The 25,894-nt window shown below is 52.0% G+C and overlaps 4 protein-coding genes across 7 annotated transcripts in view; 2 read left to right on the top strand and 2 right to left on the bottom strand.

Moving 5' to 3' along the window:
* UNC45B (unc-45 myosin chaperone B) overlaps positions 1 to 481 on the bottom strand; it is a 32,582-nt gene extending 32,101 nt beyond the window's left edge. The window contains exon 1 of one of the 4 annotated variants that reach the window (XM_028484954.2): positions 375 to 481. The gene's annotated coding sequence lies outside the window, so the exon portion shown is untranslated. Of the gene's footprint in view, positions 1 to 339 lie in introns of all 4 variants that reach the window. The other 3 variants (XM_007105572.4, XM_028484956.1, XM_028484955.2) reach the window with 3 other exon arrangements.
* Positions 482 to 3,433: 2,952 nt separating this feature from the next.
* On the top strand, positions 3,434 to 12,323 carry NLE1 (notchless homolog 1). Its single transcript, XM_007105575.3, has 13 exons — positions 3,434 to 3,472; positions 3,609 to 3,752; positions 4,759 to 4,976; positions 5,579 to 5,658; positions 6,494 to 6,570; positions 6,748 to 6,845; positions 7,200 to 7,392; positions 7,873 to 8,008; positions 8,156 to 8,202; positions 9,301 to 9,503; positions 11,104 to 11,263; positions 11,370 to 11,440; positions 11,975 to 12,323. Exons 1-13 carry the CDS (start codon positions 3,455 to 3,457, stop codon positions 11,985 to 11,987), a joined length of 1,458 nt encoding a protein of 485 aa, XP_007105637.1. The 5' UTR covers positions 3,434 to 3,454; the 3' UTR covers positions 11,988 to 12,323.
* Positions 12,324 to 13,642: 1,319 nt separating this feature from the next.
* FNDC8 (fibronectin type III domain containing 8) lies at positions 13,643 to 22,391 on the bottom strand. The gene is made up of 5 exons (XM_007105574.3): positions 22,356 to 22,391; positions 21,078 to 21,348; positions 16,690 to 17,056; positions 14,625 to 14,861; positions 13,643 to 14,070 (listed from the first exon to the last, which is right to left on the bottom strand). The coding sequence occupies exons 2-5, from the start codon at positions 21,284 to 21,286 to the stop codon at positions 13,918 to 13,920; spliced, it is 966 nt and encodes a 321-aa protein (XP_007105636.2). The 5' UTR covers positions 21,287 to 21,348; positions 22,356 to 22,391; the 3' UTR covers positions 13,643 to 13,917.
* A 549-nt stretch (positions 22,392 to 22,940) lies between these two features.
* LOC114485000 (DNA repair protein RAD51 homolog 4-like) lies at positions 22,941 to 25,325 on the top strand. The gene is made up of 4 exons (XM_028484957.2): positions 22,941 to 23,203; positions 23,327 to 23,388; positions 23,585 to 23,703; positions 24,774 to 25,325. The coding sequence occupies exons 1-4, from the start codon at positions 23,122 to 23,124 to the stop codon at positions 24,943 to 24,945; spliced, it is 435 nt and encodes a 144-aa protein (XP_028340758.1). The 5' UTR covers positions 22,941 to 23,121; the 3' UTR covers positions 24,946 to 25,325.
* Positions 25,326 to 25,894: the final 569 nt, after the last annotated feature.

Below are 25,894 nucleotides of genomic sequence, written 5' to 3'. Positions count from 1 at the left end.
TATATGCGGAACTGATCCGGAGCCTGTGCACCGCAACGGGAGAGGCCATGGCAGTGGAGAGGCCACGGCAGGGAGAGGCCCGCGTACCACAAAAAAAAAAAAAAAAAAAAAAAAAAAAAAAGGAACTGAATCACTTTGCTGTACACCTGAAGCTAAGGCAACATTGTTAACCAACTCTACTCAATTTAATATAAAATTAAAAAAAAAAAAATCCCTGTTCCTCCCTCTCTCTCCCTCCCAGCTAGACACACCAAGGGCCTGAATTCTCACTGCAGGCCTTAAAATTTCTGGGTCCCCCTCCTCCCTCCCCAGTCCAAGGAACTCTCCAGGCCAGCTCACTTTCTCACAAGGACAATGTTCTCGGTCTGTCCTACCCGGGGTGCTGCTCCCGTGCGTGTGAACCCCCGGCCAGCCAGCGTCAGTCTGCCCCTCCTAGCCCCTACCCAGGAGACTTTATCAGCCCCGCTAGTGGCTCCAGACCATATTTGGCCACAGGGGCAGGTGCCCCTGGAGTCTGTCACTGATCCTCAGGGCCCTCCCCCTCCCCACACTGGACAGTCATTACCACGTGGAGGTTCTGACTAACCTCTGCCCCAGCACCCCACTCAGGGGCGGTCCTGGGGGCTCAGACACTCATACCCCAAAGAGTGAGAGAAAGATCCAGAGGGACGGGAACCCCCCAGCACACCCTCCCTCCCTCGGCGCAGCTCTAATGCCACTTGTCCACCTCCATCCCAGATAAACAACCTCCTCTCCCCTCCCCCCTCCACTGCTATTTTGGGAGCGGAGTGACAGCTGAGGGGCTGGCAGACTTGGACACACAGAGCAGCTGCCCAGGTCCCAGACCAACTGGAGACATCCAGGAATGCCCTTCTGGAGGGAGGAGGGAAGAAGAAGGAGGAATGTTCCTTCCCCTCTTCCCCTTGGCCACAGCTCCCCTACCCCTTCCACCTGTTGAAAATGTCCTTGCTTTTCAGAAAGACCCATGGACCTGCTATCTCACTTTAGTGGAAGTGGGTTGTTTGTTTGTTCCACTCTGCACATCTTCTGTGGTTCCTCCCCGTCTGTACGGAGTGGCTATATTCAGCCTCTCTCTCCCATCAGACTGGGAGCTCCCAGAGGACGGGCGCTGTTCATCCCCCACCAGACTGAAATCTCCCACAGCAAGAGCTGGGGCAACCTGGGAATTCCCTGAGACCAAGAACCGTGCCCCCTAACTGACTGGGGCTTGCGGAGTCCCCCTCATCAGAAGGGGGTCTTCCTGGGACAAGAGCTATGTATTCACTAAAAACTGTGAATCAGGGGCTTCCCTGGTGGTCCAGTGGTTAGGACTCCGTGCTCCCACTACAGGGGGCACAGGTTTGATCCCTGTTCAGGGAACTAAGATCCTGCAGGCTGCTCCACGCGGCCACAAAACAAAAACAAAACCCCCAAACAGTGAATCACTATGTTGTGCACCTGAAACTTACGTAATATTGTAAATCAACTATAACTCAATGTTAAAATTTTAATTAAATTAAAATTTTTTAATTAAAAAAAAGAACAACTATGTATTCATCACCAGAGACGGTCTCCCCTGGGGCAGGAATTGTTTCTGCTCTTCCGACTGAGGGTTCCCGAGAGAAATTCATGAGGTTGTCCCTACTTGGATTCAGAATTCTCCCGCATTTCTGTGTATCTGAGCCTGGGCTGTGGGCACCCTCCCAGAGGGCAAGGATAGCATCTCATGCAGTTTGATTTCCCCTGGCACAGAGCCTGGAAGAATCAGTGCCCAATGCATGTTCCTAAATGAATGAATGAATGAAGTCTTTGTGCTGATGCTTTGCTTCACTTACTACCGTTCTGTCATCCTCTCCCCTATATCTTCAAACTGAGAAAGATACTGCAGGAAAAAAAGCATAGGTGGGATCACTCACACTAGATTCTGCTCTTAGCTCTGTGACCTTGAAAACACAGCACTGTGACTTTGGACAAGTTCTACAGCTCTGCTGGACACAAGATCCAGCCCTGATACATGTTTGTTGACTGAATAAATGAATGAATGGATGGGTGAATTCCCTGCCCTCATGGTGTCCCCAACCACGAGCCCCTTTGTGGGCAGCTCTCTGTAGCTGTGACATAATATGGTTAAGGATCCTGCCATTGGCAGAGAGAGATCCAAGGGACCCTAGATCCAAATCCTGATTCAGTAATTCATTCCACAAGCATTTCTTAAGCATTTGCTATGTGCCAGAAACTGTGAATGATTATGGAGGCAGAGAACATTCATGGGGGTAAGGATTTGTGTCTATTTTGTTCACTTACATATCCCAAGTGTCTGCAACAGTGTGTGGTATGTAGTAGGTGCTCAATAATATTTGTTGAATGAATGGATGAAAGACTTCCATGGATATGTGATTTCTGAAGAATACCAAGGTGTTCTGAAATCAGGAAACATGACATTGTTTCAGAGGTTTCCCTGAGTAAATGATTGAATGAGTTAATGTACATAGAGCTCCTAGAACAGTGTCTGAAAGAGACCTTTGTTAAATGATTGAATGGATATTTAAGGCAAGACCTGAAGAATGAGGAACTGTTCCTGTATGTATTCATCAGCTCAGGCTGCCATAGCAAAATACCACAACTGGGTGGCTTAAACAACCAAAAAAATTTTTTATTCTCACAATGCTGGAGGCTAGAAGCCTAAGATCAAGGTGCCATCATTAGGGTTGGTTTCTGGTGAAACTTCACTTCCTGGCTTGTAGACAGCCACCTTCTGCGGTGTATTCACACAGCCTCCTCTCTGTGTGAGAGCAAAGAGAGGTGTGGGGCGGCCGGGGGAGAGCACACGAGAGCTGTTGTTTCTCCTCTTCTTCTTATAAGGACACCAGTCCTATCAAATTTGGATGCCATCTTTATGACCTCATGTAACCTTTATTACATCCTTATAGAGTCTATCTCCAAATACAGTCACACTGGGGGTTAGGGCTTCAACATATGAATTGTGGGGGGGTGTGTGTACAAGTCTGTACCAGTTCCAGAAAACAGCATGGGCAAAAGCACTTGGAAGACCTAAGAAATAGCCAGAGAGATTTGATCTTAAAGAGAGAGAGAGAGAGAGAGAGAGAGAGAGAGAGAGAGAGAGAGAGCGCTCCTGGTCCGACTCTGAAGAGTTGTGAGGATTAAATGAGTTACATATGTAAAGCACTTACAACAATGCCTGATACATTGCTATCGTTATCATTATCATTATGATTATTGTTATTGCTCTACACTGTTGAAAACTGTAGGAATTTTTTGCTTCTGTACGCATCAAGTATTATTAATTTATTTGATCCGTTTATTTGAGGCCAGGCGCGGCGCGACACTTCCCCTCCGCAACACCAGAGGGCGATGTGGCGGATTTCAGCACCGCTGGACCACGGGGGCGGCGCTCCGTCCCGCCGGAGTTTTCCCCTCCACGTGGGGACGCAGGATGGCGGCGGTGGTGGCGGTGGGTGGGCCTGAGTGGGGGCGGGGGAGCCGCGGCTGGGCGCTCGGGCCGGGGTCCCCGAGGCCGGAGGGAGGCGGAAGTGGGGGCCCTTCGTTCCGGGCGGCGTGCATGACGCCCGCCGCGCTTCTCCGCACAGGACGAGGCGGCGACGCGCGACGTGCAGCGACTGCTAGTGCAGTTCCAGGATGAGGGCGGGCAGCTGCTGGGCTCCCCGTTCGACGTGCCCGTGGACATCACCCCGGACAAGCTGCAGCTCGTGTGCAACGCGCTGCTGGCCCAGGTGAGTGGCGGGCCCGGCGGGCCCGCGTCTTCTCCGCCGGGCGCGGGGCGGAATGCGCTGCCCTGGTCGGGGACGCAGGGGATCAGGAGACCGAAGGTCTCGGGTAGATCCCCACCGCTCTCCCACAGGGGTGATAACAACCCGGCGGTGCCGTCTGCCTTGGGGAGGGTCGGAAGATGTGATCAGTGTGAGAGTGCTTTACGCGCCCACCATCGGGAGTTCACCCGCGGAGAGAGACCGCGTTTTGAACGCATTGGGTGCATCGTAACAGTGATTCCTTGTCACAGCTCCTCATTATATTCCCATTGTCATTAATATCCCCATTTTACAGTGCTGCCTGTGATCATTCAGTTATTTGTATGGCGCTGCGCAGTAGGTGGTAGATTGGGAGTTGGAAGCCAAGCGTGAGATTCAAAACTCATGCTCTCCTAAGCCGGTGTTTATCAGAATGCTGCCCTCTATTGAGGTGTGGGAGGCTGTTTAAAAAATGCAATACCTGGACCCCACCCAAGACTTACTACACCAGACCCTGGGGTGAAGCAGAGAGTCTGCCTTTTTCAGTCAGCTTTTTGGATGCTTCTTACACATTATGCAGCATGGTCTGGTGGTTTAGAAAACGCTGCATAATGCTATATACTAACCCTAATCCTGGACTTTAGTTTTCTTTCTGAAGAACGTGAATTAGGCATTAGCAATAGGACGTGGCGCTAATCACTTAGTTGCTCTGAGCCTTAGTTTTTTTCATCTATCAATATTAATGCCTCCTTCCCAGGGTGGTTGTGAGATTCAGATACAGGATTTTGAAGTGGTGTGTAAGTGTCTTGCAGTCGCTCTTCAAGGATTAAAAAGGTCTTGCTGAATGGGGAATGATGGGGGTAACCCAAGCAGGGTGGCTTGAAAAGTAGGAAGCGTTGCCTGCCCACAGCTCACGGAGGGTGGGGGTCCCTGGTGGAGGCGGCCTTGCCCATCCTTTGATGGGGAGGGTCTCTTTTCTGTTGTCCTCCAGGAGGATCCCCTGCCACTGGCTTTCTATGTCCATGATGCCGAGATCATCTCCTCCCTGGGGAGGACGCTGGAGTCACAGGCGGTGGAGACAGAGAAGGTCCTTGACATTGTCTACCAGCCACAGGCTATCTTCAGGGTTCGCGCTGTGACCCGCTGCACCAGCTCCTTGGAGGGTCACAGCGAGGCAGTCATTTCTGTGGCCTTCAGCCCTACAGGAAAGTAAGGACAGCTGCAGAGTCATGGAGGAGAGAGTGGGTGCAGCTGCTGGCGGGGGTGGGGGGACCCCCAAGTTATGCTCAATGGGGCCTCCAGCTGCCCACCATAGACCCAAGCTCTGGGCTCAGGTTGCAAGTAAGGGACTTCCCCGGTGGAGTTTGGTCCCCAAAGGTCAAGGATACCTGCCTTGGAAGAGCCCTTCCTGGACTTGACCTCAGGAGATCTGAGCTGCAAGCTCACCTCTGTCCCTTCCTAGCCATGTGACCTGGGCAAGTCATTTAACCTCTCTCTGAGTTAGTTGTTCACCTGAGAAATAGGGTTTATTTGCTTCTCACAATCCTATGAGGATAATAAGAAGCTTTAAATCTGGTTATGACTGTGGCCATTCCTTTTAGGAAGGACAAGGAGAGAAATGGCCTCCGGGGGTCTTCTCCCAGATGGCATCGGTGTTATAGTTCTCCTTCTCAGAAGAGAAAATTCCAGTCCCAGATTCTGTTCGCAGAAGATTATTGACTAGGCAGCAGGAATGTACATGTGCAGTGTTTCCGGTGCGCCCCACCCCTTTTCCTCACTGCAGAGGTCAGGTGGCCTCTCTTCTTCCCCAGGTACCTGGCCAGTGGCTCTGGAGACACTACTGTGCGCTTCTGGGATCTCAGCACTGAGACACCACATTTCACATGCCAGGGTCAGTACCCACCCCACTTACCCACTTAGGGGGTTTTAACACAGTAGCGGGTGGCTGATTCACTCAGCTCTTTAGTTCCTGAGGAGGAGAGGAGGCCCAGAGCACATTCCAGCCCCTTGACATCCAGTTAGTGGCTGCCTGTTCCTAGGTAGAGACCTTACCCTTGAGCCCCGCCAGCCACTTACAAACAAGCAGAGACTGGACGGAAGAGTCAGCGTGGGGTTGTGGGCAGGGGCTAACTGCCTGGTAGCAAGGAGAACCAGGCTTAAATCCAGTCTCTGCCGTAGTGGTTCTCAAACTTGAACGTGCATCAGAATCACCTGGAGGGCTTGTTAAAATATAGATTTCTGGGTTCCACCCCCAGAATTTTGTCTCCTTCGGTCTGGGGTGTGACCTGCAATTTGCGTCTCAAGTTCCCAGGCATTGCTGATGCTGCTGGCCTGGGGACCTCACACTAGCTGGGTGACCTTGTAGGTAGGCCTTGCTTCCTTTCTAAGCTTTGGTTTTCTCATCTGGAGGATGGAGATGATACTTCTTGCTTTGCCCCATACTCTAGCGCTGTCATGAGAATTGTAGGACTGATGTGTGTGAAGGAACTTTATATCACGTAGCACATAAGGAACTACTAGAAAGTGGCAGTGTTATCTATGCGGCAAGATGCACGGCCCTAGCACTTGGGAAGGATTCTCCCTTTGCCTAGGAAGCCTCATCTCTTCTGTTCGGTTGTTCATTTATTCAGCAGCTAGCTAAGGAGTTTCTGCAGCGTGCCAGGCATTGCTAGGCAACGGGGATAAAGACAGGTGTGGTCCCCCTTTCTCCCCCACTGCTTTCTTAGGACACAGACACTGGGTCCTTAGCATATCCTGGTCCCCAGACGGCAAGAAGCTGGCTTCAGGCTGCAAGAATGGCCAGGTAGATGGTGGTCAGGGTAATTAGGCAGGGATTCTGGGGCTCCCTTCCTGCGAGATGGGTCAGAATCAGGTTCTGGGGTCTTCGGGGAGGGCTGAGCGGGGGCCGTGGGCGGGGGACCCTTGGTGGGACCAGGGGAAGGGTGGGGAGGGTTATTTTCGATGAGCTGCTGTCCTTCAGATTCTCCTGTGGGACCCAAGCACAGGGAAGCAAGTGGGCAGGACCCTTGCCGGCCACAGCAAGTGGATCACAGCCCTGAGCTGGGAGCCCCTCCACGCGTGAGTGACACTGACCGCTGGGTGCGTGAGGAGCCAGGGCTTCAAAGCCGTAGCCCTCCCCTGCTTGGTGCAGAGGAGTGTTATGTGAGGGGACAGGGTAGGCAGTCTGACCGGCAGTGACAGCGTGGCGGGCAGTGGGGAAGGCCTTCTGCACCTGTGTTGCGCGGGCGGGGTGGGGGGACGGCGGTGGTACTCATCACGGGGCCCAAGAGCCACCTTGCAGCGCAGCCAGCTCTTGGGGTCAGGAAGCTGTCAAGACGTTATCCCTGGTCTTCGCGCTGGGGATCGGGAGGCAGTGTTGGAAGACAGGCGTTGCTAGGTCAGAAGTGAGGGCACGTCTCCCTTTCTTTCCAGCAACCCCGAGTGCCGCTACGTGGCCAGCAGCTCCAAGGACGGCAGCGTGCGGGTCTGGGACACAGCTGCGGGCCGCTGTGAGCGCATCCTCACTGGGCACACGCAGTCAGTCACCTGTCTCCGGTGGGGAGGGGACGGGCTTCTCTACTCCGCCTCCCAGGACCGCACCGTCAAAGTCTGGAGGGCTCATGATGTAAGAGCTGGGAGAGGCCCGGAACCAGCCTGGGGAAATCTTGGGCCAGGGAGGTTGACCACTGTTTCCTGGGTGGTTGGAGAAGTGCTTCGGGAACGGGGGTCCTATGGTTTGATGCTGCATTATAGCGGAGGTTCCAGGACCCCTTAGCGTGGTCAGGCTCTGGAAATTTCCTGCTGTAGGAAGCCTATTTAGGTTTATTGAACCTGCCGTATCCCAAACTTATTTGACTAGAGCCCTTTTTTGTGACATTTCCCTTCTGTGAAACATATTTCCAGAAACAGTGCTCTGGGCTGGTACCCTTATTTTACAAATGAGGAGAGACTTGAGCCCAGAGGGGTGATTTGGTTCAGATCACAGTGAATGAGGGCCCTGCATCTGAGTCCCACGGTGCCCATCTTCCGGGGCTGATCTGGGGATGCACGTTCCCAGGGGTGGAGAGTGCTCTGTGTGTGTCTGACCTGTCTCCCTTCACCCTAGGGCGTGCTGTGCCGGACTCTGCAAGGCCATGGCCACTGGGTGAACACCATGGCCCTCAGCACCGACTACGCCCTGCGCACGGGGGCCTTTGACCCAGCCGAGGCCTCAGTTAATGCCCAGGACCTCCGAGGGTCCTGTGAGTGAGCTGGAGGAGGAGGGGAAGGAGCCAGTTCTCAAGCTTAACATGCGAGAGGCGGACCTAGGCTCTGGCGGGGGTACTTGCTCTTGGTGTTGGATTTTCTCATCAGCCTTGTTCCTTCTCTCCTTCGATACCTGGACACAGTGCAGGAGTTAAAGGAGAGAGCTCTGAGCCGCTACAACCTCGTGCGGGTGAGCATCTGCCAGCACTGCCAGCACCTCCAGCTCTATGCGCTTCTTCTCCTCGTCCCCAAAACACTGCATGCAGACGCTCAGGCCCTTCTCCCTTCTAGCTCCAGCTCAGAACATACCTTTTCCGGAAAGTTGTTCCTGATAATCCTAGTTTACAATCCTAAAAACCATAATGTGCTGGGGATCATTTTATTTCATTTTGTTTTGTTTGCTTATCTGTTTATTTGCAGTCCTCAGGTACCTCTCTTTTTTTATTTTATTTAGTTTCAGTAACACATTCACATGGTCTGAGGTTCAGAGAAAACAAAAAGGGGAATTCCCTGGTGGTCCAGTGGTTAGAACTCGGTGCTCTCACTGCCAAGCGCCCGGGGTTCGATCCCTGGTCAGGGAACTAAGATCCTGCATGCTGCACGGCATGGCCAAAAAAATTTAAAAAAAAATTTTTAATGCAGAGAACACAAAGCAGTAGGGGCCGTTTTAGATGGTGGAAAGTCTCTCATCTCTGTTGCACCTTCATCCGTGCCTTTTGGAAGCATCCAGTGCTACCAGTGTCTCGTGTCTCCTTCCAGAGACGTCATATATACACACACACGTATACGTGTACACTACACACAGTACAGATACACACGCGTATACGAGCCCACATGTAAAATCCTTCCCTTTATTTTATTTTATTATTTTTTTTGCGGTACGCGGGCCTCTCACTGTTGTGGCCTCTCCCGCTGCGGAGCACAGGCTCCGGACGCGCAGGCTCAGCGGCCATGGCTCACGGGCCCAGCCGCTCCGCGGCACGTGGGATCTTCCCGGACTGGGGCACGAACCCGCGTCCCCTGCATCGGCGGGCGGTTTCTCAACTACTGCGCCACCAGGGAAGCCCTTCCCCTTTTTAACACACCACTCCGTACCTTGCTTCTTCATGTAATTATACGTCATAGAAATGGTCCTGTCCCGTGTGCATGAAGTTTCCCTTTGGGGGAAGTAACCAGCCTCCTTTCTCCAGTCCTGGACTCCGTGCTGGTGTTGAGCAGTCAGTGGTGTGTTCGCTGCCGAGGTCGGGCTCTCCTCTCTTGAGACCATGTGCGCTTTCTGCCTCCCCAGGGCCAGGGCCCAGAGAGGCTGGTGTCTGGCTCAGACGACTTCACCCTGTTCCTGTGGTCCCCGGCGGAGGACAAGAAGCCCCTGGCACGGATGACGGGGCACCAGGCCCTCATCAACCAGGTGCTCTTCTCCGCGGACTCGCGCGTCATCGCCAGTGCCTCCTTTGACAAGTCCATCAAGCTGTGGGATGGCAGGACGGGCAAGTGAGTGGCGGGCGTGGGGAGGGAAGGAGCTTGGCTCTGCCGTTTCCTAGCTGTGTGGCCCTGGCAAGTGTTTGGATTTTCTGAGCCTCTTGTTTCCTCTTCTGAATGTGCAGACCCCCTACCTCTCTGCTTTGTTACAAGGATTAAATGAGGTGGTCTGTTTAGCACCATCACTAAGTGGGCACTGAAAATGCTAGTTCTTTCATATCTAGGGAGAGAAATGATGTTAAAGCTGGCCAAGGGAATTGCCTGGCGGTCCAGTGGTTAGGATTCTGTGCTCTCACTGCCAGGGATGCGATCCCTGGTGGGGGAGCTAAGATCCTGGAAGCCGTACGGCATGGCCAAAAAAAAAAAAAAGCTGGCCAAGGGTCGGAGATGCAGCACAAGTGTAGGTTTGTGGTCCAGTCTTTATCTGGCCCTCCTCAAAGTGAGGCAGTGCGTCACCTGGGAGCTTGATGGAAATGCAGAGTCTTGGGCCCCATCCCAGACCTTGGGGATCAAATGACCTGCATTTTAAGGTCACCTTTCAAGTCTGAGAAGCACCGCTGTGACGAGCCACAGCGCCCTTGCAGTTAGTTAGGAGGAGAGGCAGCGGCAGGGGCGAGAAAAGGAGCAAGGAAACCCTTGTTGAGGCCCAAGGGGAACCTATGTATCAGTCTCCATGTATTTTCACACCACAGCCCTGTGAAATAGATCATTCAGGTTCTTTTGTTTCTTTTTTTTTTTTTTGGCTGCGTTGGGTCTTCGTTGCCGCACGCGGGCTTCCTCTAGTTGCGGCGAGCGGGGGCCACTCTTGGTCGAGGTGCGTGGGCTTCTTGTTGCAGTGGCTTCTCGTGTTGCGGAGCATAGGCTCTAGGCGTGCGGGCTTCAGTAGTTGTGGCGCGTGGGCTCAGTAGTTGTGGCTCACAGGCTCTAGAGCGCAGTCTCGGTAGTTGTGGCGCGCGGGCTTAGTTGCTCCGCGGCATGTGGGATCTTCCCGGACCAGGGCTCGAACCCGTGTCCCCTGCATTGGCAGGCGGATTCTTAACCACTGCGCCACCAGGGCGCGGCATGTGGGATCTTGCCGGACCAGGGCTCGAACCCGTGTCCCCTGCATTGGCAGGCGGATTCTTAACCACTGCGCCGCCAGGGAAGCCCCGATTTTTTAAGATAAGGAAACTGAGTCTCGGAGAGGCCCAACGACTTGCACCAGCAGACACAGCCAGTCTGTCCCGACCAGGTTCCAGATGGGCCTGGCCCGCTGTTTCTCCATGCCACCTGTCAGCAGGCACCTGTCGTGGTGGTTGGGGGAGGGTGGTGTCATGCAGATGGGCTAAGCAGACGGCTGCATTGGATTCCGAGGCTTGCAAAGTTGAGCAGGTATGGAGGCCTGGCAAGAAGCATTCTAGAAACAACTCATTTGGAGAAGTTTTACAGCATCGTAATGACTGGTAAATATTAAATTGGTCTGGGGAGGGGACCAGACAGTGAGATTTTGTAAAAGTTCCCAGGTAAACCTGACACGCAGCCAAGGTTGAGAACCACCGCTGTGGGCATAGAGGACCCTTCAGGCGTGTTTGAAGATCTCATATCCATCCTCATCTTCCTTCCCCTGGCCCAGATACCTGGCCTCCCTGCGTGGCCACGTGGCTGCCGTGTACCAGATTGCGTGGTCGGCCGACAGCCGGCTCTTGGTCAGTGGCAGCAGTGATAGCACACTGAAGGTGTGGGATGTGAAGGCCCAGAAGCTGGCCACAGACCTGCCAGGCCACGCGGATGAGGTACGGCCGACCCTCGTGGGCAAGTGGTCGAGGGGGAATTGAAGCCTGGCCCTCCTCCCCCACCCTCCTCACCGTGCCACCGTCCCCCTCCCCCTCCTCCCTTCAGGTATACGCTGTCGACTGGAGTCCAGATGGCCAGAGAGTGGCAAGTGGTGGAAAGGACAAATGCCTCCGGATGTGAGTTTGGGGGAGGTGGCAGCTCTCCTGCCCTTTGTGACTGTCCCCTGTGGTGTAGAGTTCCAAGGGCTCTCCAGGTGCCCACACCGTCCCGAGACGGTAGCCTCCAGCGTGAGGCGATAGTTTTTAGCACGCTGGATTTTGGAGTCCTGTGACCTTGTTCTGCCTTTCAGTGTGCAGTCGTGGAGAGCTTGGTTCACCTGTCTCCTGGGCCTTACCAGGAGACAGGAGGATCAAAGATAGGTGAATACACTTTGGAACCTGAGGGTTGTGTGCTTGTAAAGGACTGCCACTGTTTGTCATTGGACAGCCTTGGTGGGCATCGCAGGGGCCAGGCCCCTGGATGAGGTCCTGGCCGAGGCAGTGGTGGGCGCCTGGCCTAAGTTCGGGTGGCTGGAGCAGGGACTGTAGCCGGGGTGGGGGGCGTAGACCGAGGGGAACCACAAGCTCTCCCCCTAGTGGGCTCCTGGGATTGTATGGTGCCTCCCTTTCCCGAGGTGGCATCCCCATTCTGCTACCTCCCTCTCTCCACAGATGGAGGAGATGAGAAATCCCAAGGATCCCCACCTAGACTCAGCCTCTGCCAGCTGCCTGCCCTGATGGAGACCAAAGGCCAGGGTGATGACCTTGAGAATGAGCGTGGCCTGCCGTCCTCGGACAGACCCCAGTGGCGTCCCTCCCCAGAGCAGGAGGTCGAAGGTCGCGGGAGGTTATCACTGAGCTCAGCCCTTGGCCATCACTTGGTAGCTCGCTGGTGCCAGTACGGCGGGGGGGGGGCCGAGCGATGACTGGCCCTTACTGCTGCCCCTGCCTCCTTTCCTAAATGCCGTCTATTTAGGGTCAGACCCCAGATTCTGTGACCAAATAAATAACTTATATTTTGTGTGTTTGGGTTATGATTTCTTGTGCCAGGTTCTCAGGGCTTTACTGAGGACTGTGCTAAGTCAGCTTGTCTAGCCCCTCCCTCTGGGCTATACCAAAACCATGCTGATCAGGAAGTTGCCTTTCCTCTCTTCGCACCGTGCCTGAGGCCAGCTGAGGCTGGGGAGGTGGGCTGAAGCCCGTATGTTAGTGGCCAGAGGATGATGTAAGGCTATGTTGTCCATTCTGCTGGCACCAGCCACATGAAGATGTTTGCATTAACTAGAATTCGGTCCAGTTAGAAATGCAGTTGTCACACTAGCTCAGGGCTACTTACTGATTTGGACAGCACAGATAGAGAACACTTTGACCATCACAAGGACTTGTGCTGGTCAGTGCTGCTCTGGGGTGCTTTCCTTGGCCTCAGACAGCCCCGCTGGGTTCTCGCAGCACAGAGATGAAGGCGGCGGCTGTCCCGGAGGGTTCCCTCTAACGGGCCGTGCAGTGGTGGGAGCTCTGGAGGAAGCGGGGGTGGTGTAATGGGGAGGGTGGTTCTCTGCCCCGTGAAGACTCGCATAGTGAGGGGAATCCCCACCAGGACATCCTCAGACCTCTGGCTGAGATCTTGCCCTCCGTGCGTCTTGCGTCCACTTTCTCTTCCAATACCAAGGTGCATCTACTCAGGTTGACTTCCAAACCATCCCTGTATGGACCGCTCGGGGCCACAGCACTTCTGACGTCTTGTTCCTTCTCACCCTCCCCCGCCCCATCTGTGCTGTTAAATCGTCGCCTGGCTGTGGGTCTTGGCTTCCACCTGGCTCGTCTCTGCAGGGGGGCTGCGTGAGGGGCCGAGGGAGGCAGCGGGGTCTGAGGTCCCACTCGGTGCCAGGCACTGTTCTGCTGTGCTCTCACGAGACCCTCACAGTAACCCTGCAGCCGAACCTGGAAGCGTCAGACCGCGTCCCCATGTTTTTGATGAGGAAATTGAGCCCGAGAAGCTTAAATGGTCTGCCTGTACCCTCACATCCAGGAAGAGACAGAATTAAGTCAGACCCTCCCCCCAAAGCTTGTGCACTTTGCATCATGTCCCCCAGAGCTCAAGTCTCAGGCTGACAGTGTGCGGGCTGTCGCCACCTCTGTCCAACATTGCTCTTTTTCCTGGTGTGTGTTTTCATCTTTGAGGACCATCTCCTCCTCCCACGGGGAGAGGGTGATGTTGTCATCTCATTGCCCCATCCCCTGACCCACCTGGACTCTTGGTCCTGGCAGAAGCCAGGAGGGTGTGTGGCAGCAGCCCAGCTGAGGCTGTCAGCGGCATGAAACAGAATTCCAAGGTGCTGGGTGACCTGCAGGTTTTAATGAGGGACCTGGACCAGCCCAGATCTGGGGAAGGAAGCCTAGCAGCTATGGGCAGTGGAGGCTGATCTGACCTGGCCTGGCCTGCGGTGTCTCCAGGTGAATGGAGCTCCCATCTGGCCTCGGCCCCAGGCCCGGGACCAGCAGGGTGGTCAGCGGTTCCCTGACTTGAGGCTGCTGGTACATTTCATGGTTCTGGGCTCCTGAGGGCCCTGGGCCGGAGCTGAAAGTAGTTGAGGGGCTTCCTGGGGCCCTCCCCCTTAGTAGGGAAAGAGGGATTCCAGATCTTCTAACCTCCGCATGTCCTCCAACCCGATGGACATGGTTTTCCGCTGGGGTTCCTTGCGCTGCACGGTGATCTGGATGGGATTGTTCTCGGGGAAGCTGTTCAAGTCTGTAGCAATGGTTGCAAACTGAAATAAACCAAAGTCCTCAGAACTCCTGACCCTGAGCTCACCTCTTCGACTCTGCCACCCCCTCGTCTGTCTGCTAAATGGGGTCTCCGACAGCCTTACCAACCTATTCATTGACACCAGGAACAGGAACAAAGGCGCGTGATTCAAACCTGTGCCTCCACAGTTGTGTGCTGTCTTTACTGGGGCCTCTCCTGCCCACCCCCAGGCTGTTCCCTTCTTTGTCCTGCTTTAGCCTCTTCCCTCTCTTACCCTCAATGCCCTTGACTTCCTGACCCACTCACAATTATTGATACTAAGTTGAAGAATCCAGAAGCCAATGGCTTTGGGAGACTTTCGTTAGAGATGAAGGAAAAGATCAATTTGCATTCCCAGTGGGCCCCAAAGTGGCTGAACCCTGAACCCTCCCAGAGGAGAGTGGCCTGGAATTGAGGCTTATTTGCCCAGGGAGAAGGAAAGCCAGCAGGAGGACGAGTCGTGCGGGTATAGGGGTGTTCCCAACCTCCAAAACCCCTGGTCCACACCCCTCGGGCCCGCCTTCTCCCAGGGCTCACTTTGTAGGGATTGCACCACTTCCCCACCCCGGCGGTGTTGGCTGCGCGGACAGTCAGGCAGTAACTCGTGTTAGGCTTCAGCTCCATCAGCTTGACGGTGGTGCCCAAGATCTTATTGAAGATCCATGGGCGATTCTTTGCCTTGGGCATCTCACTATCATTTTTCCTGACCACCTCCTGCAACAGGACCTGGTAGAAACTGACCTGCTGCTTGCCTGGGGCGTAGGTCCAGGAAATCTAGGGGAAGAGAACCCACAAGGCTTCCTCAGACCTGGCCTGGCCTGGCCTCCCCTCACCACCCCGCCATCCCTCACAACGTGGGTCAGAAGACCCCACTGCCATCCCTGCTCCTGCTGGAGCTGAGGTAGAGCTAATGGAAAGTGTTAGGCACTCCCAACGCTAAATATGGCCCCACCAGCCCAAAGCATGAGCAACTCTCCCTGGGCAACCTCACCAACCTCAGAGTGTACCCTCACTCCATATTCTAGACTGTGTGTCAGTTGAAGGGGACCTTAGCCAACATCTCGTCCACCTCACTCATTGCAGATGGGGTTACAGGTTCAGAGAGAGCAAGTAGCTGGCCCACGGTCACACAGCAGTTAAGTGGCAGAGCCAAGGTTCAAGCCAATAGCTCCAGAGTCCATACACTTTGTACTACAACAGTGGTTGCCAAGCCAGGATCCCAGAGAGTTTTTATAACACTGCAGATTCCTGGCCCTGCTGTCACCTGTCTTGTCTCCCATTTCCAGTTTCTCCTCTAACTAGGCTAGTGGTTCTCAAACTCTGGTGTGCATCAGAATACCCCAGAGGACTTGTTAAAACAAAGACCGCTGGGGACTCCCCTGGTGGCACAGTGGTTAAGAATCCGCCTGCCAATGCAGGGGACATGGGTTCGATCCCTGATCTGGGAAGATCCCACATGCTGCAGAGCAACTAAGCCTGTGCGCCACAACTACTGAGCCTGTGCTCTAGAGCCCGTGAGCCACAACTACTGAAGCTCGTGTGCCTAGAGCCCGTGCTCTGCAACAAGAGAAGCCACCGCAATGAGAAGCCCGCGCACCGCAACGAAGAGTAGCCCCCGCTCGCTGCAACTAGAGAAAGCCCGCGCACAGCAACGAAGACCCAGTGCAGCCAAAAATAAAATAAATCAATAAATTTATAAAAAAAGAAACAAAAGCACAGACTGCTGGCCCCTGCCCACAGTTTCCGATTCAGGAGGCCCAAGTAGGGGGTAGGGAAAGCGAGCATTTAAATTTCTAATAAGTTGCCATATGATGCTGATGCTGCTGGCGGTCTAGGGACCACGCTGAGAAACACTGCTCTAGGCCATCCAACAATGGGACTTCCAGATTTATCTTCCAAAATATAGCTCAAATTGCATCTATCACCTGATATAAAGCCTTGCAAAAAGCTAATCGTTATTGCTTACTGAAAAATCTATAACGTAGCGTAACGTTAAAGGACCTCTGGAAAGTGACCCCAGACTAACTCCTGCTCTCTTCCCTCCCTGTATCTAGAACAGTGCTACTCGACATGTGGTCCACGGGCCATCAACACCACCTGGGAATTTGTTAGCAGTGCAGAGTCTCAGGCCCCACCCTAGACCCACTGAATCAGAACCTCTAGGGATGAAGCCCAGGAATCTTATCGGTAACTAGATGATCAGATCCGCAGGCACAGGAAAATATGAGAAGCCCTGGATTGGACCAAGGTGTTTCCTTCCATACTTTCCCACCTGTGAGCCTCTGCTAGTGTCAGCCCTCCACGGAATGCCTTTCCCCATCTCTAGATGTTTAAATCCGACCTCTGTGTCCCAGCTCAAATGTTACTAAATGCCACCAAAGCTTATTTCTGCACCGGGAAGTAATATTTCTTTCCCTCTGAATCCCTATTGGCACTTGATCTGAACTTTTCCTACAGCACTGAGCCCTCTCTAGCTTGTGCTGGAGTTCTTGAGGTCGGGATGCAGGCATCTTCACACGCCCCAGTGAGCTCAGCTCAGTGCCTGGCACGTTGGGGGCAGCCATTAAGCCTTTGCCAAATGCACAAGGAGGGGAAAACGCACCACAGCCGTGGAATCGCTGACCGTGTGTTCACAGATGAAGGGCACCTCCGGCACATCCAGGACCACAGAGGACTCTGAGGGCGTTGAGGAGGTGTCTGTGTCCACCTCAGGGTTGTCAAGGTCCAGCAGGCCACCAGGGGCTATTTGGGACTTAGATTGGGGGCAGAGGGCCAGGTCCCCCTTTTCTGTACTCTTGCCCATCGAGGAGAAGCTAAGTTTGTTCAGCTCGCCCTCCAGCATCCCTGCAAAGAAGCTGCTATTGGGCTGGGTCACGGCCAATTTGATGGGATTCAACAAAGTGGATGACATGGGGGAGATGCTGGTGTCATCGGAGCTGCATTCAGAATCCTCCATTGGCATCTGCTTCCTGGAGTGGGAGGGGAGACAGGTGAGACAGACGAAGGAGGCCACCCCGGCCCCTGCTGCCTGGAAGCTCCTGGCGGGCAGGCCTTGGGCACAACTTACCCAGCGCCCCCAGCTGCTTCTGAGCAGCTCCGAACATTCTTGCTCTGCAGCAGTGCATCAAACTCACGAGGGCACTTACTAGTGAAAAATGCATATTCCTGGTCCCAGGTCCCCAGATGGAATGGGACTGGGGAAGCTGCTAAAGCATCTTTAATCAGATCCTCAGATGATTCTGATGCAAGCGTTCTGAGAACCACATTTTTAGAAACACTGCTGAAACTTTAAGTCCTTCCTTCAAAGTGGGGTGCAAACACCCCAGGGAATGACCACAGTGATCTACCGGGATATGGAAAAATATCTAAAAGTATCTAAAAGAAAAATAATAAATTAAGTTTTATTAATATTTATTTACTATTGTTTATTATGTAATTACTAATTTATTTACTTAGGTTTTATAACATTTAACAATATTTATTAATATATAGCATGTAAAAATTAACAGTACAGCTAAATATATATATATTGGGATGAATGCTCAAAAACTTTTTTCTTCCATTCTAAATTTTTTTTTTTTTTTTTTTTTTTTTTTTTTTTGCCGTACTTGGGCCTCTCACTGTTGTGGCCTCTCCGGTTGCAGAGCACAGGCTCCGGACGCGCAGGCTCAGCGGCCATGGCTCACGGGCCCAGCCGCTCCGCGGTATGTGGGATCTTCCCGGACCGGGGCACGAACCCGTGTCCCCTGCATCGGCAGGCGGACTCTCAACCACTGCGCCACCAGGGAAGCCCTTTTCTAAAGTTTTTAAATTATGAAAGCTTTTAGACACACTCCAAGATATCAAGAGTAATATATTAATGGGGATGTAATGTACAAAATGGTGGCTATAATTAACAATATTGTATATTTGAAAGTTGCTAAGAGATTAGATCTTAAGAGTTCTCGGGCTTCCCTGGTGGCGCAGTGGTTAAGAATCTGCCTGCCAATGCGGGCGACACAGGTTTGAGCCCTGGCCCGGGAAGATCCCACATGCTGCGGAGCAGCTAAGCCCCTGTGCCACAACTGCTGAGCAACCCCCGCTCTCCACAACTAGAGAAAGCCTGCACACAACAACGAAGACCCAATGCAGCCAAAAATAAATAAATAAAAATAAATTAAAAAAAAAAAGAATCTGCCTGCCAATGCAGGGGACACGGGTTTGAGCCCTGGTCCGGGAAGATCCCACATGCCGCGGAGCAACTAAGCCCGTGCACCACAACTACTGAGCCTGCACTCTAGAGCCCGTGCTCCGCAACAAGAAAAAGCCACCGCAATGAGAAGCCCGCGCACCGCAGCAAAGAGTAGCACCCGCTCGCGGCAACTAGACGAAGCCCACGTGCAGCAATAAAGACCCAAGGCAGCCAAAAATAAAATAAATAAATTAAAAAAAAAAAAAGAGTTCTCATCACACACACAAAAAATGTGTAACTCTGTGGTGATGGATGTTAACTACGCTTATTAGGGTAATGATTTAACCATATATACAATTATCAAATCATGTTGTACACCTTAAACTAATGCATTGTTAAAATTCAATTGTGTCTCAAAAAAACTGGAAATGAACATACTATAATATATTAAACTTCCATTTAGCCACCATCCAGCTCAGAACTAAACCTTTATCAGTGTAGTTAAAGGCCCCTGTATACTTCACTCCCCCACCTCTCTCCTCATCCTCCCACTCAGAGGCAGTAAATTTAAAAATTTGTATTTATTATTCCCCATGTGTCTTTATAGGTTTGTTACATTCATATGTTATTAGTTTGCATATTTTTAAACTTTATATAAATAAATGGTATCATTCAGTACATACCCATTTGCAGCTTGCTGTTTTTTACTTAAAACATTGTATATTTTAGATTAATCTGCTCTGGTTCAATCATTTTAACCGCTGTATGTTTTCTATTACATGGATATTTGTATTCTTACCAATTCTTTGCTATTACAAAGAAAAACCTTGTACATGTTTCCCTGCTCCTTAAAAGGTTTTGCTGATCAAGTACAGAATCCAAAACATTTGGCTTTCAAATCTTTTTTTTCTCTTAAGCCAAAGTAAGGAATACATATTTCTTGGCAAGCTAGTATACTCATACATACACATGTAACTAAAATGTTTCACAAACCAATCCTTACTGTGTGTGTGATGTGCTTTGAAATTTTCAATTCTATTTTATTTCATTTTTGTAATACTGGTCTCCACCAACCAGAATGAGTTCCTGACCCACTCATGGGTCACAACTCTCAGTCTGAAGAACCCTGTCTAGAGAGAGTGGTCACAAAGGCCTTTGGGGACCAAGCACCTTGACCGAGGTCACAGAGTGAGTCCATGGCAGAGTTGGAACCAGAACCCAGATCTCCTGGGCCCCATGCTACATAGCTCCCATCTGCCCCTGGTGCTTTCTGGCTCCCCTGCACTGCTTCGTCCCCCTTCTCCCTGGGCTGCTCTAGCCAGATCCAGCAACCTACACATACCCCTACATCCCTTATGCCAGGACAGCCTCCAGCTTCATGGTTGGTTGATCAAGGCCAAATTTTTCCTCCTTGAGTTCTAGCCCCATCAACCTCCCCCTGTGAAATTCTGATCAGCCCAAACCTCCTATGTTAGCCCTTGGTGGATGCTTGGAATAGATGATTCCCCCACCAAGGCCCTTTATAGGCTGAAGAGTCTGGGTATGGATGTCAGTTTTACTATAGATTGTCCTAACGAATCTCTATTTTAGACTTACTGACTGGAAACACCAGTGCTTGAAGGGCATGGAAGGCAGCCTTACTGATCTTCACAGCAGCCCTGCTGGATGGTGTTGGCCCCATTTTACAAATGAGGGACCAAGGGTCCCTGATCTTATTTAACTTGTCTATGGCCCTATATCTAAGTGGTAGAACTTGGATTTAAACTTGGGCTCCTAGCCCAAGACTTTCGCCCCATACCAGGAAGTTTCCTACAAGCATCCATCACTTTAGCCATACCTGCTTACTTACAGGTCCCTTAAGGAGTGGACACCATATCCCTTTCATATAATCAGGACCCCTTCTTCAGAAATTAAGAATTTCAGGACAGTGACATCTGAGCATTAAACTAAGCACAGGGCACTTCTAAGTGTCACGCTCTGTGTGACTGCCCAGGTCACACACCCATGAAACTTCCCGGCAGACAGTTCCCTCAGTCCACATCAACCCACACCACCATCCCTCCACTGGCTAATTCTTTCCCTTCCTATGAGAGTCACCTCCTCCATGAAGCCTCCCTTAACTTCACCCCCTCCCAAGCTACACTAAGCCTCCTCTATTTCTTCCAGTTGTCCCGTCATAGCGCAGACCATGCTGTAATATTCTCAGTTCTTGCCTAATAGCCCCCCAACACACACACACACACACACACACACACACACACACACACACACACACACACACACACACACACACCAGGCTGGGAGCTCCTTGAAGGCAGAGACTGTGCTTTCTGGCTCTGCATTCTCAGAACTTAACCTTGGGCCAGATACCTTGTAAGTGCTCAAAGAGTTTTGTGAAATGAAGTAAAGGAAACCCAGAATCACTGAGGAGGAACAGCAAACCTCAATCTGAAGGCAGGCCGGCTACTAGGGGCACATAACCAGGCAGGTGAAGGTACAATAGGGAGGATGAGGCAAAGGAGCCATGGGGAGTGGAGGGGGCAGGGGGTCTGTGTGGGGGTGATGAGGACAAAGCAGGATGACAGGCACCGCCAGGAAATCTCTGACTAATCCTGGAAGGCCTCCCGGAGGCGGAGGTCGGCATGCCTCCAAGAACTGATCTGAGGTCAGGACTCCATAGGCAACCTGCACACATGCTCTTCCCTGGGAGTCTTGACTGTGATAAGTCAAGGAAGTACTGCCTCTTCAAGCCCCTCTTCCCACCCCCACCCCCCAGGTCTGGTTTTAGAAGGGAGAAAAGGACCAGACTTGTGTCTTACGGTAGATTGATGGCATCTTCCTCCAAGAAGTTAACCAAACTGCCCCTTGAGGAAAGTGGGAGTCCTTTGGTAGTGACGGTCCTGTTCATAGACTTGGGGTTTGGAAAGGGCGTCGACATTTGATTGAGTGCGTTCAAAACATCGAGGGTTTCCTTCTTCAGCATGGTCTCCTCCCCATCTCCCACTTTGTAGAGTGTCTCTGATGCCATCTACCTTGTTTGGGACAACAGCCGTCACCATGCAGGACAAGCTGACAGGAAGCAGAGAGAAACTGGAGGCAGAGGACACACCCTTAGTTTGGGTGGGATGGGGGTGCAATGAGCTGACTTCATAATCATCAGAAAGTGTAACAATTAGGGGCCAGCCTCCCCCTTGATCTCAGGCTGCTGCTGCCCGGGGCCAATGTCAGCAGTGGGTAGAGTCAAGGAAGAGACTACAACACCCCTTGGGCTAAGGCTCTGTGGTTACAGCAGCCCTGCCCTTCTCTGAAAATCTCAGAATACTCACCACCGGTGCCCTTTGGACCTGCCCTAGGAAGGAGGAGATTGATGGTGATACAAAGGCACCTGGGCATGGAGGGAGGCAGGCAGTACTGGACTGGGCCTCTGGGAGTCGGGGGGACTTTGTCTATAGAATCCTGAGACTCTATATCCAGAAATCCTAGGCAGCAAACCCCCTTCGTCCAGTTGTGTAGGCACAGGGAAGGCCCGGATGGTTCATGAGGTTCATAGCTCGCATATACCCAGGTTTTACTGCTGGAATTCTAAATTCTGCCACACCCTCACCCCAAGCGTCTTCATGTGTTGAGTGACAATGGTGGGTGCTGCAGAGGCATACAGAAATGGGCCAGATGTTGTGTTGTTTCTTTTTCTCAAGGAAACCATGTCACAGTAGGGGGACTTCCCTGGTGGTTCAGTGGCTAAGACTCTATGCTCCCCATGCAGGGGGCCCAGGTTCAATCCCTGGTCAGGGAACTAGATCCCACATGCCTCAACGAAGATCCTGCGTGCTGCAACTAAGGCCCGTGCAGCCTAAATATAAAATAAATAAATAAATATTTTTTAAAAATAAAAAAAAACCCATGTCATAGTAGGAAAACATACTCGGGGGGTGGGGACGGGGGCGCTGTTAAAACAGCACTAGCTTTGCACCTACATGTGGTTTTGTCCACTCTAAGTCCAGCTCTGCCCTTACAGGCTGTGAAACCTTTGGCAAATGACTTCACCTCTTTGCACCTCAGTTTCCTCATCTGTAAAGTAGGAATAACATAGCACCTACCTTACTGGATTGTGAGGAGATAACCCTGTAAAGTTGTTTTCTTTCTTCCAGAGGATGAGGTCAAGCAGAGGACATTTAAAAATACCAAATTATTTTGTGTGTGTGTGTGTGTGTTCTATATACTCAGGGTTTTTGTCTTTCATTTACAAATTCTTTTATTTGGAAAATACAGAAGCAGATGCCCTCTCTGTGCTCTGCTGCTTTTTAGCACCCATCAAACGATCGGTAATTATCTGATTTATTTGATTTCCTCTTTCCTGTCTTCCCTCACTAACAAGTACGGCCCTGAGCGTAGAGATGGTCCGTCCGATCGAACGTTCTGGCCCAGTGTTCAGAACAGAAGGCTGCACCTGGGAGGCCTGCAGGGAGGCGAGATCGGGGAGAAAGCAGAGACGCATGCGGGTGCAGGGTGGCAGATCTGGGCGCGGTGGCCTCGGCGCTGGGGAACCGGCTCCGTGCCGCCCGCGCAGTCTCCGCCCCAACCGCCCGGCTCGCGCATCCGGCCCGTGGCCAGCAGGTGGCGCCGCAGGCCGGGCCCTGCAAGGAGCCTGGAAGCCGGAAGCTGCGGCGCGGCGCGGTGAGGGCGGGAGGATTCTGGGTGCCGGCGTCCCCGCAGGCTCCGCACCCTCCGCGCCGCCTCCGCCTCCCGCCTCCCTCCCGCCTCCCGCCTCCCTCCCGCCTCCCGCCTCCCTCCCGTCTTCCGCACTGGTCCAGAAAGGGCTCCGCGGATGTCCCCGGGACGAGCGGCCCCGGGCCCCCAGGGAACATGGGCGTGCTCCGGGCCGGACTGTGCCCGGGTCTCACCCAGGACATGGTCCAGCTTCTGCGGAGCCGCGGAATCAAGACAGGTGATGGCAGGCGTGCGCCAGCTCCTGCGGCTCAGCTAGTCGACGTAGGCGCGGAAAAGTCAAGTGAGGGAGGCCCCCCGAGCCTCCCTTCCTGCCCACCAACCCCACGTGTTTTGTTTTCAGTGGTGGACCTGGTTTCAGCAGACCTGGAGGAAGTAGCCCAGAAATGTGGCTTGTCTTATAAGGTGAGCTGACAATCTCCGCTCCAAACTTGGATGTCTCTAAATGCCCATCCCTGAGCAGAGGGTTCCCAGAGATTGATAAGGGGGCCGTATGAGACCCTGGGGGCCTCCTCCGTTGGCGGGTCACTGCCGAGTACTCTGGGCTGCTTCGGGTCGGAACGCCCCGGCCCTCTCCTGAGTTTCCCCGCCCCTTCCGCAGGCCCTGGTCGCCCTGAGGCGGGTGCTGCTGGCTCAGTTCTCGGCTTTCCCCTTCAATGGCGCTGATCTCTACGAGGAGCTGAAGACCTCCACTGCCATCCTGTCCACCGGCATTGCAAGGTTTGTGTGGGTACTTGGGGGAAAAGGAGAGAGGCGGGCTTTTGATACTTGAGTCTAGGGAGAGCAGGCTTTTTCAGACAGTGGTGAGGACGTTGAGGACTTTGAGTTCTCTTAAGCTATAACAGGGTTTCTCCAACTCCTAACTTCGGGGGATGCAGAATTATTTGGGGGGGGCTGTCCTGCACTTATTGTAGGATGTTTGGCAGCATCCCTGGCCTCTAGCCACTAGAAGCCGGCCGGGTAGCACCTCCCTTCCCATGTCTGACAATCAAAAATATCTCCAGCTGTGACCAAATGACCCCCCATTCTGTCTTCCAGGTCACTTATCCATTCTTCTGCCTCAGTTATTCTGCTGTTGATTCCTTCTAGTGTAGTTTTCATTTCAGTTATTGTATTGTTCATCTCTGTTTGTTTGTTCGTTAATTCTTCTAGGTCTTTGTTAAACATTTCTTGCATCTTCTCGATCTTTGCCTCGCAGTGAATTCCACCATTCTGTCTTCCAGGTCACTTATCCGTTCTTCTGCCTCAGCTATTCTGCTATTGATTCCTTCTAGTGTGGTTTTCATTTCAGTTATTGTATTGTTTTTCTCTGTTTGTTCTTTAATTCTTCTGGGTCTTTGTTAAACATTTTTTGCATCTTCTCCATCTTTGCCACCATTCTTTTTCCAGGGTCCTGGATCATCTTCACTATCATTATTCTGAATTCTTTTTCTGGAAGGTTGCTCATCTCCACTTCATTTAATTGTTTTTCTGAGGTTTTATCTTGTTCCTTCATCTAGTACATAGCCCTCTGCCTTTTTATCTTGTCTATCTTTCTGTGAATGTGGTTTTTGTTCCACAGGCTGCGGGATTGTGGTTCTTCTTGCTTCTGCTGTCTGCCCTCTCGGTTGGGCAGGATATGGGGTGTGGGTAGTGACCTGTTTCCTGGTGGTTTAGGGACAGAAACTGGATTAGGATTGGCCATGACTTGAATTTATCTCAAGGCTTCCACAGCCAGAGTGTTGATAACATAGGTACCTTCTATCACTCGTTTGTCTGGAAACATTTATTGTGCATCTCCTGTGTTTCAGCCACTGTGCCAGTTCTGGGGTGAACAAGGCCCAGTCCTTGCCCCAGGGTGCTCTGGGCCAAAAACTTTTGCTCTGCAAGAGGATGAAAAGACAAGCGATAGAATGGGGAAAATATTTGCAATCCGTGTATTCAACAAAGGACTTGCATCTGGACTATATAAAGAATTCTTAAAGCTCAGCAGTAGAACAAACAATGCAATTAGAAAATGGGCAAAAGACACGACCAGACATTTCACCAAAGAGGTTCAACATCACTGGTTATTAGGGAAATACAAATTAAAACCGCAATGAGATATTACTACATACCTCCTAGAATGGCTAAAATAAAGAATGGTGATAACTCCAAATGCTAGTAAGGGTGTGGAGAAACTGGATTACCTCATACATTGCTGATGGGAAAGTAAAATAGCATAGGCACTCTGGAAAACAAGTTAGTAGTTTCTTGTGAAATTAATACGCACTTACTGTACAACCCAACAGTTGTATTCTGGGGCATCTATTCCAGAGAAATAAAAACTTAGGTTTACAGAAAAACCTGTATGCAAATGTTCATAGCCGTTTTATTCATAATTTCCTTCAACTGGAAACAGCTAAAATGTCCTTCAATGGGTGAATGGTTAAACAAACTTGGGGGCTTCCCTGGTGGCCCAGTGCTTAAGAATCCGCCTGCCAATGCAGGGCACACGGGTTCGAGCCGAGGTCCGGGAAGATCCCACATGCCGTGGAGCGCCTAAGCCCATGCGCTACAACTACTGAGCCTGCGAACCACAACTGCTGAGCCCGTGTGCCACAACTACTGAAGCCCGCGGTCCTAGAGCCCATGCTCTGCAACAAGAGAAGCCACCGCCTGCGCGCTTCATCGAAGAACGGCCCCCACTCAGCGCAACTAGAGAAAGCCCATGCGCCACAGGGAAGATCCAATGCAGCTAAAAATAAAAATAAATAAAAAATAAATTTATAAAAACAAACAAACAAACAAACTTGATACCATGGAATACCAAGAGAAGCCACCGCCTGCGCGCTTCATCGAAGAACGGCCCCCACTCAGCGCAACTAGAGAAAGCCCATGCGCCACAGGGAAGATCCAATGCAGCTAAAAATAAAAATAAATAAAAAATAAA

This window comes from Physeter macrocephalus, unplaced genomic scaffold (assembly GCF_002837175.3).
Source record: "Physeter macrocephalus isolate SW-GA unplaced genomic scaffold, ASM283717v5 random_304, whole genome shotgun sequence".
Taxonomy (NCBI): Eukaryota; Metazoa; Chordata; class Mammalia; order Artiodactyla; family Physeteridae; genus Physeter; species Physeter macrocephalus.
This window is presented reverse-complemented; position numbering and strand designations above follow the sequence as displayed.

Bases quoted from the DNA above. Each gene is read 5' to 3' on its own strand.
- NLE1 (XM_007105575.3), top strand. The intron at 5,659-6,493 runs GTCAGTACCCAC...CTGCTTTCTTAG, and splicing joins ACCACATTTCACATGCCAGG to GACACAGACACTGGGTCCTT. The intron at 7,393-7,872 runs GTAAGAGCTGGG...CCTTCACCCTAG, and splicing joins AAGTCTGGAGGGCTCATGAT to GGCGTGCTGTGCCGGACTCT.
- FNDC8 (XM_007105574.3), bottom strand. From the start codon at position 21,286: ATGGCATCAGAGACACTCTACAAAGTGGGAGATGGGGAGGAGACCATG. The intron at 17,057-21,077 runs GTAAGACACAAG...CTCCCACTCCAG, and splicing joins GAAGATGCCATCAATCTACC to GAAGCAGATGCCAATGGAGG. The intron at 14,071-14,624 runs GTGAGCCCTGGG...GGTTTATTTCAG, and splicing joins AGTGGTGCAATCCCTACAAA to TTTGCAACCATTGCTACAGA.
- LOC114485000 (XM_028484957.2), top strand. From the start codon at position 23,122: ATGGGCGTGCTCCGGGCCGGACTGTGCCCGGGTCTCACCCAGGACATG. The intron at 23,389-23,584 runs GTGAGCTGACAA...CCCCTTCCGCAG, and splicing joins AATGTGGCTTGTCTTATAAG to GCCCTGGTCGCCCTGAGGCG. The intron at 23,704-24,773 runs GTTTGTGTGGGT...CCTGTGTTTCAG, and splicing joins CTGTCCACCGGCATTGCAAG to CCACTGTGCCAGTTCTGGGG.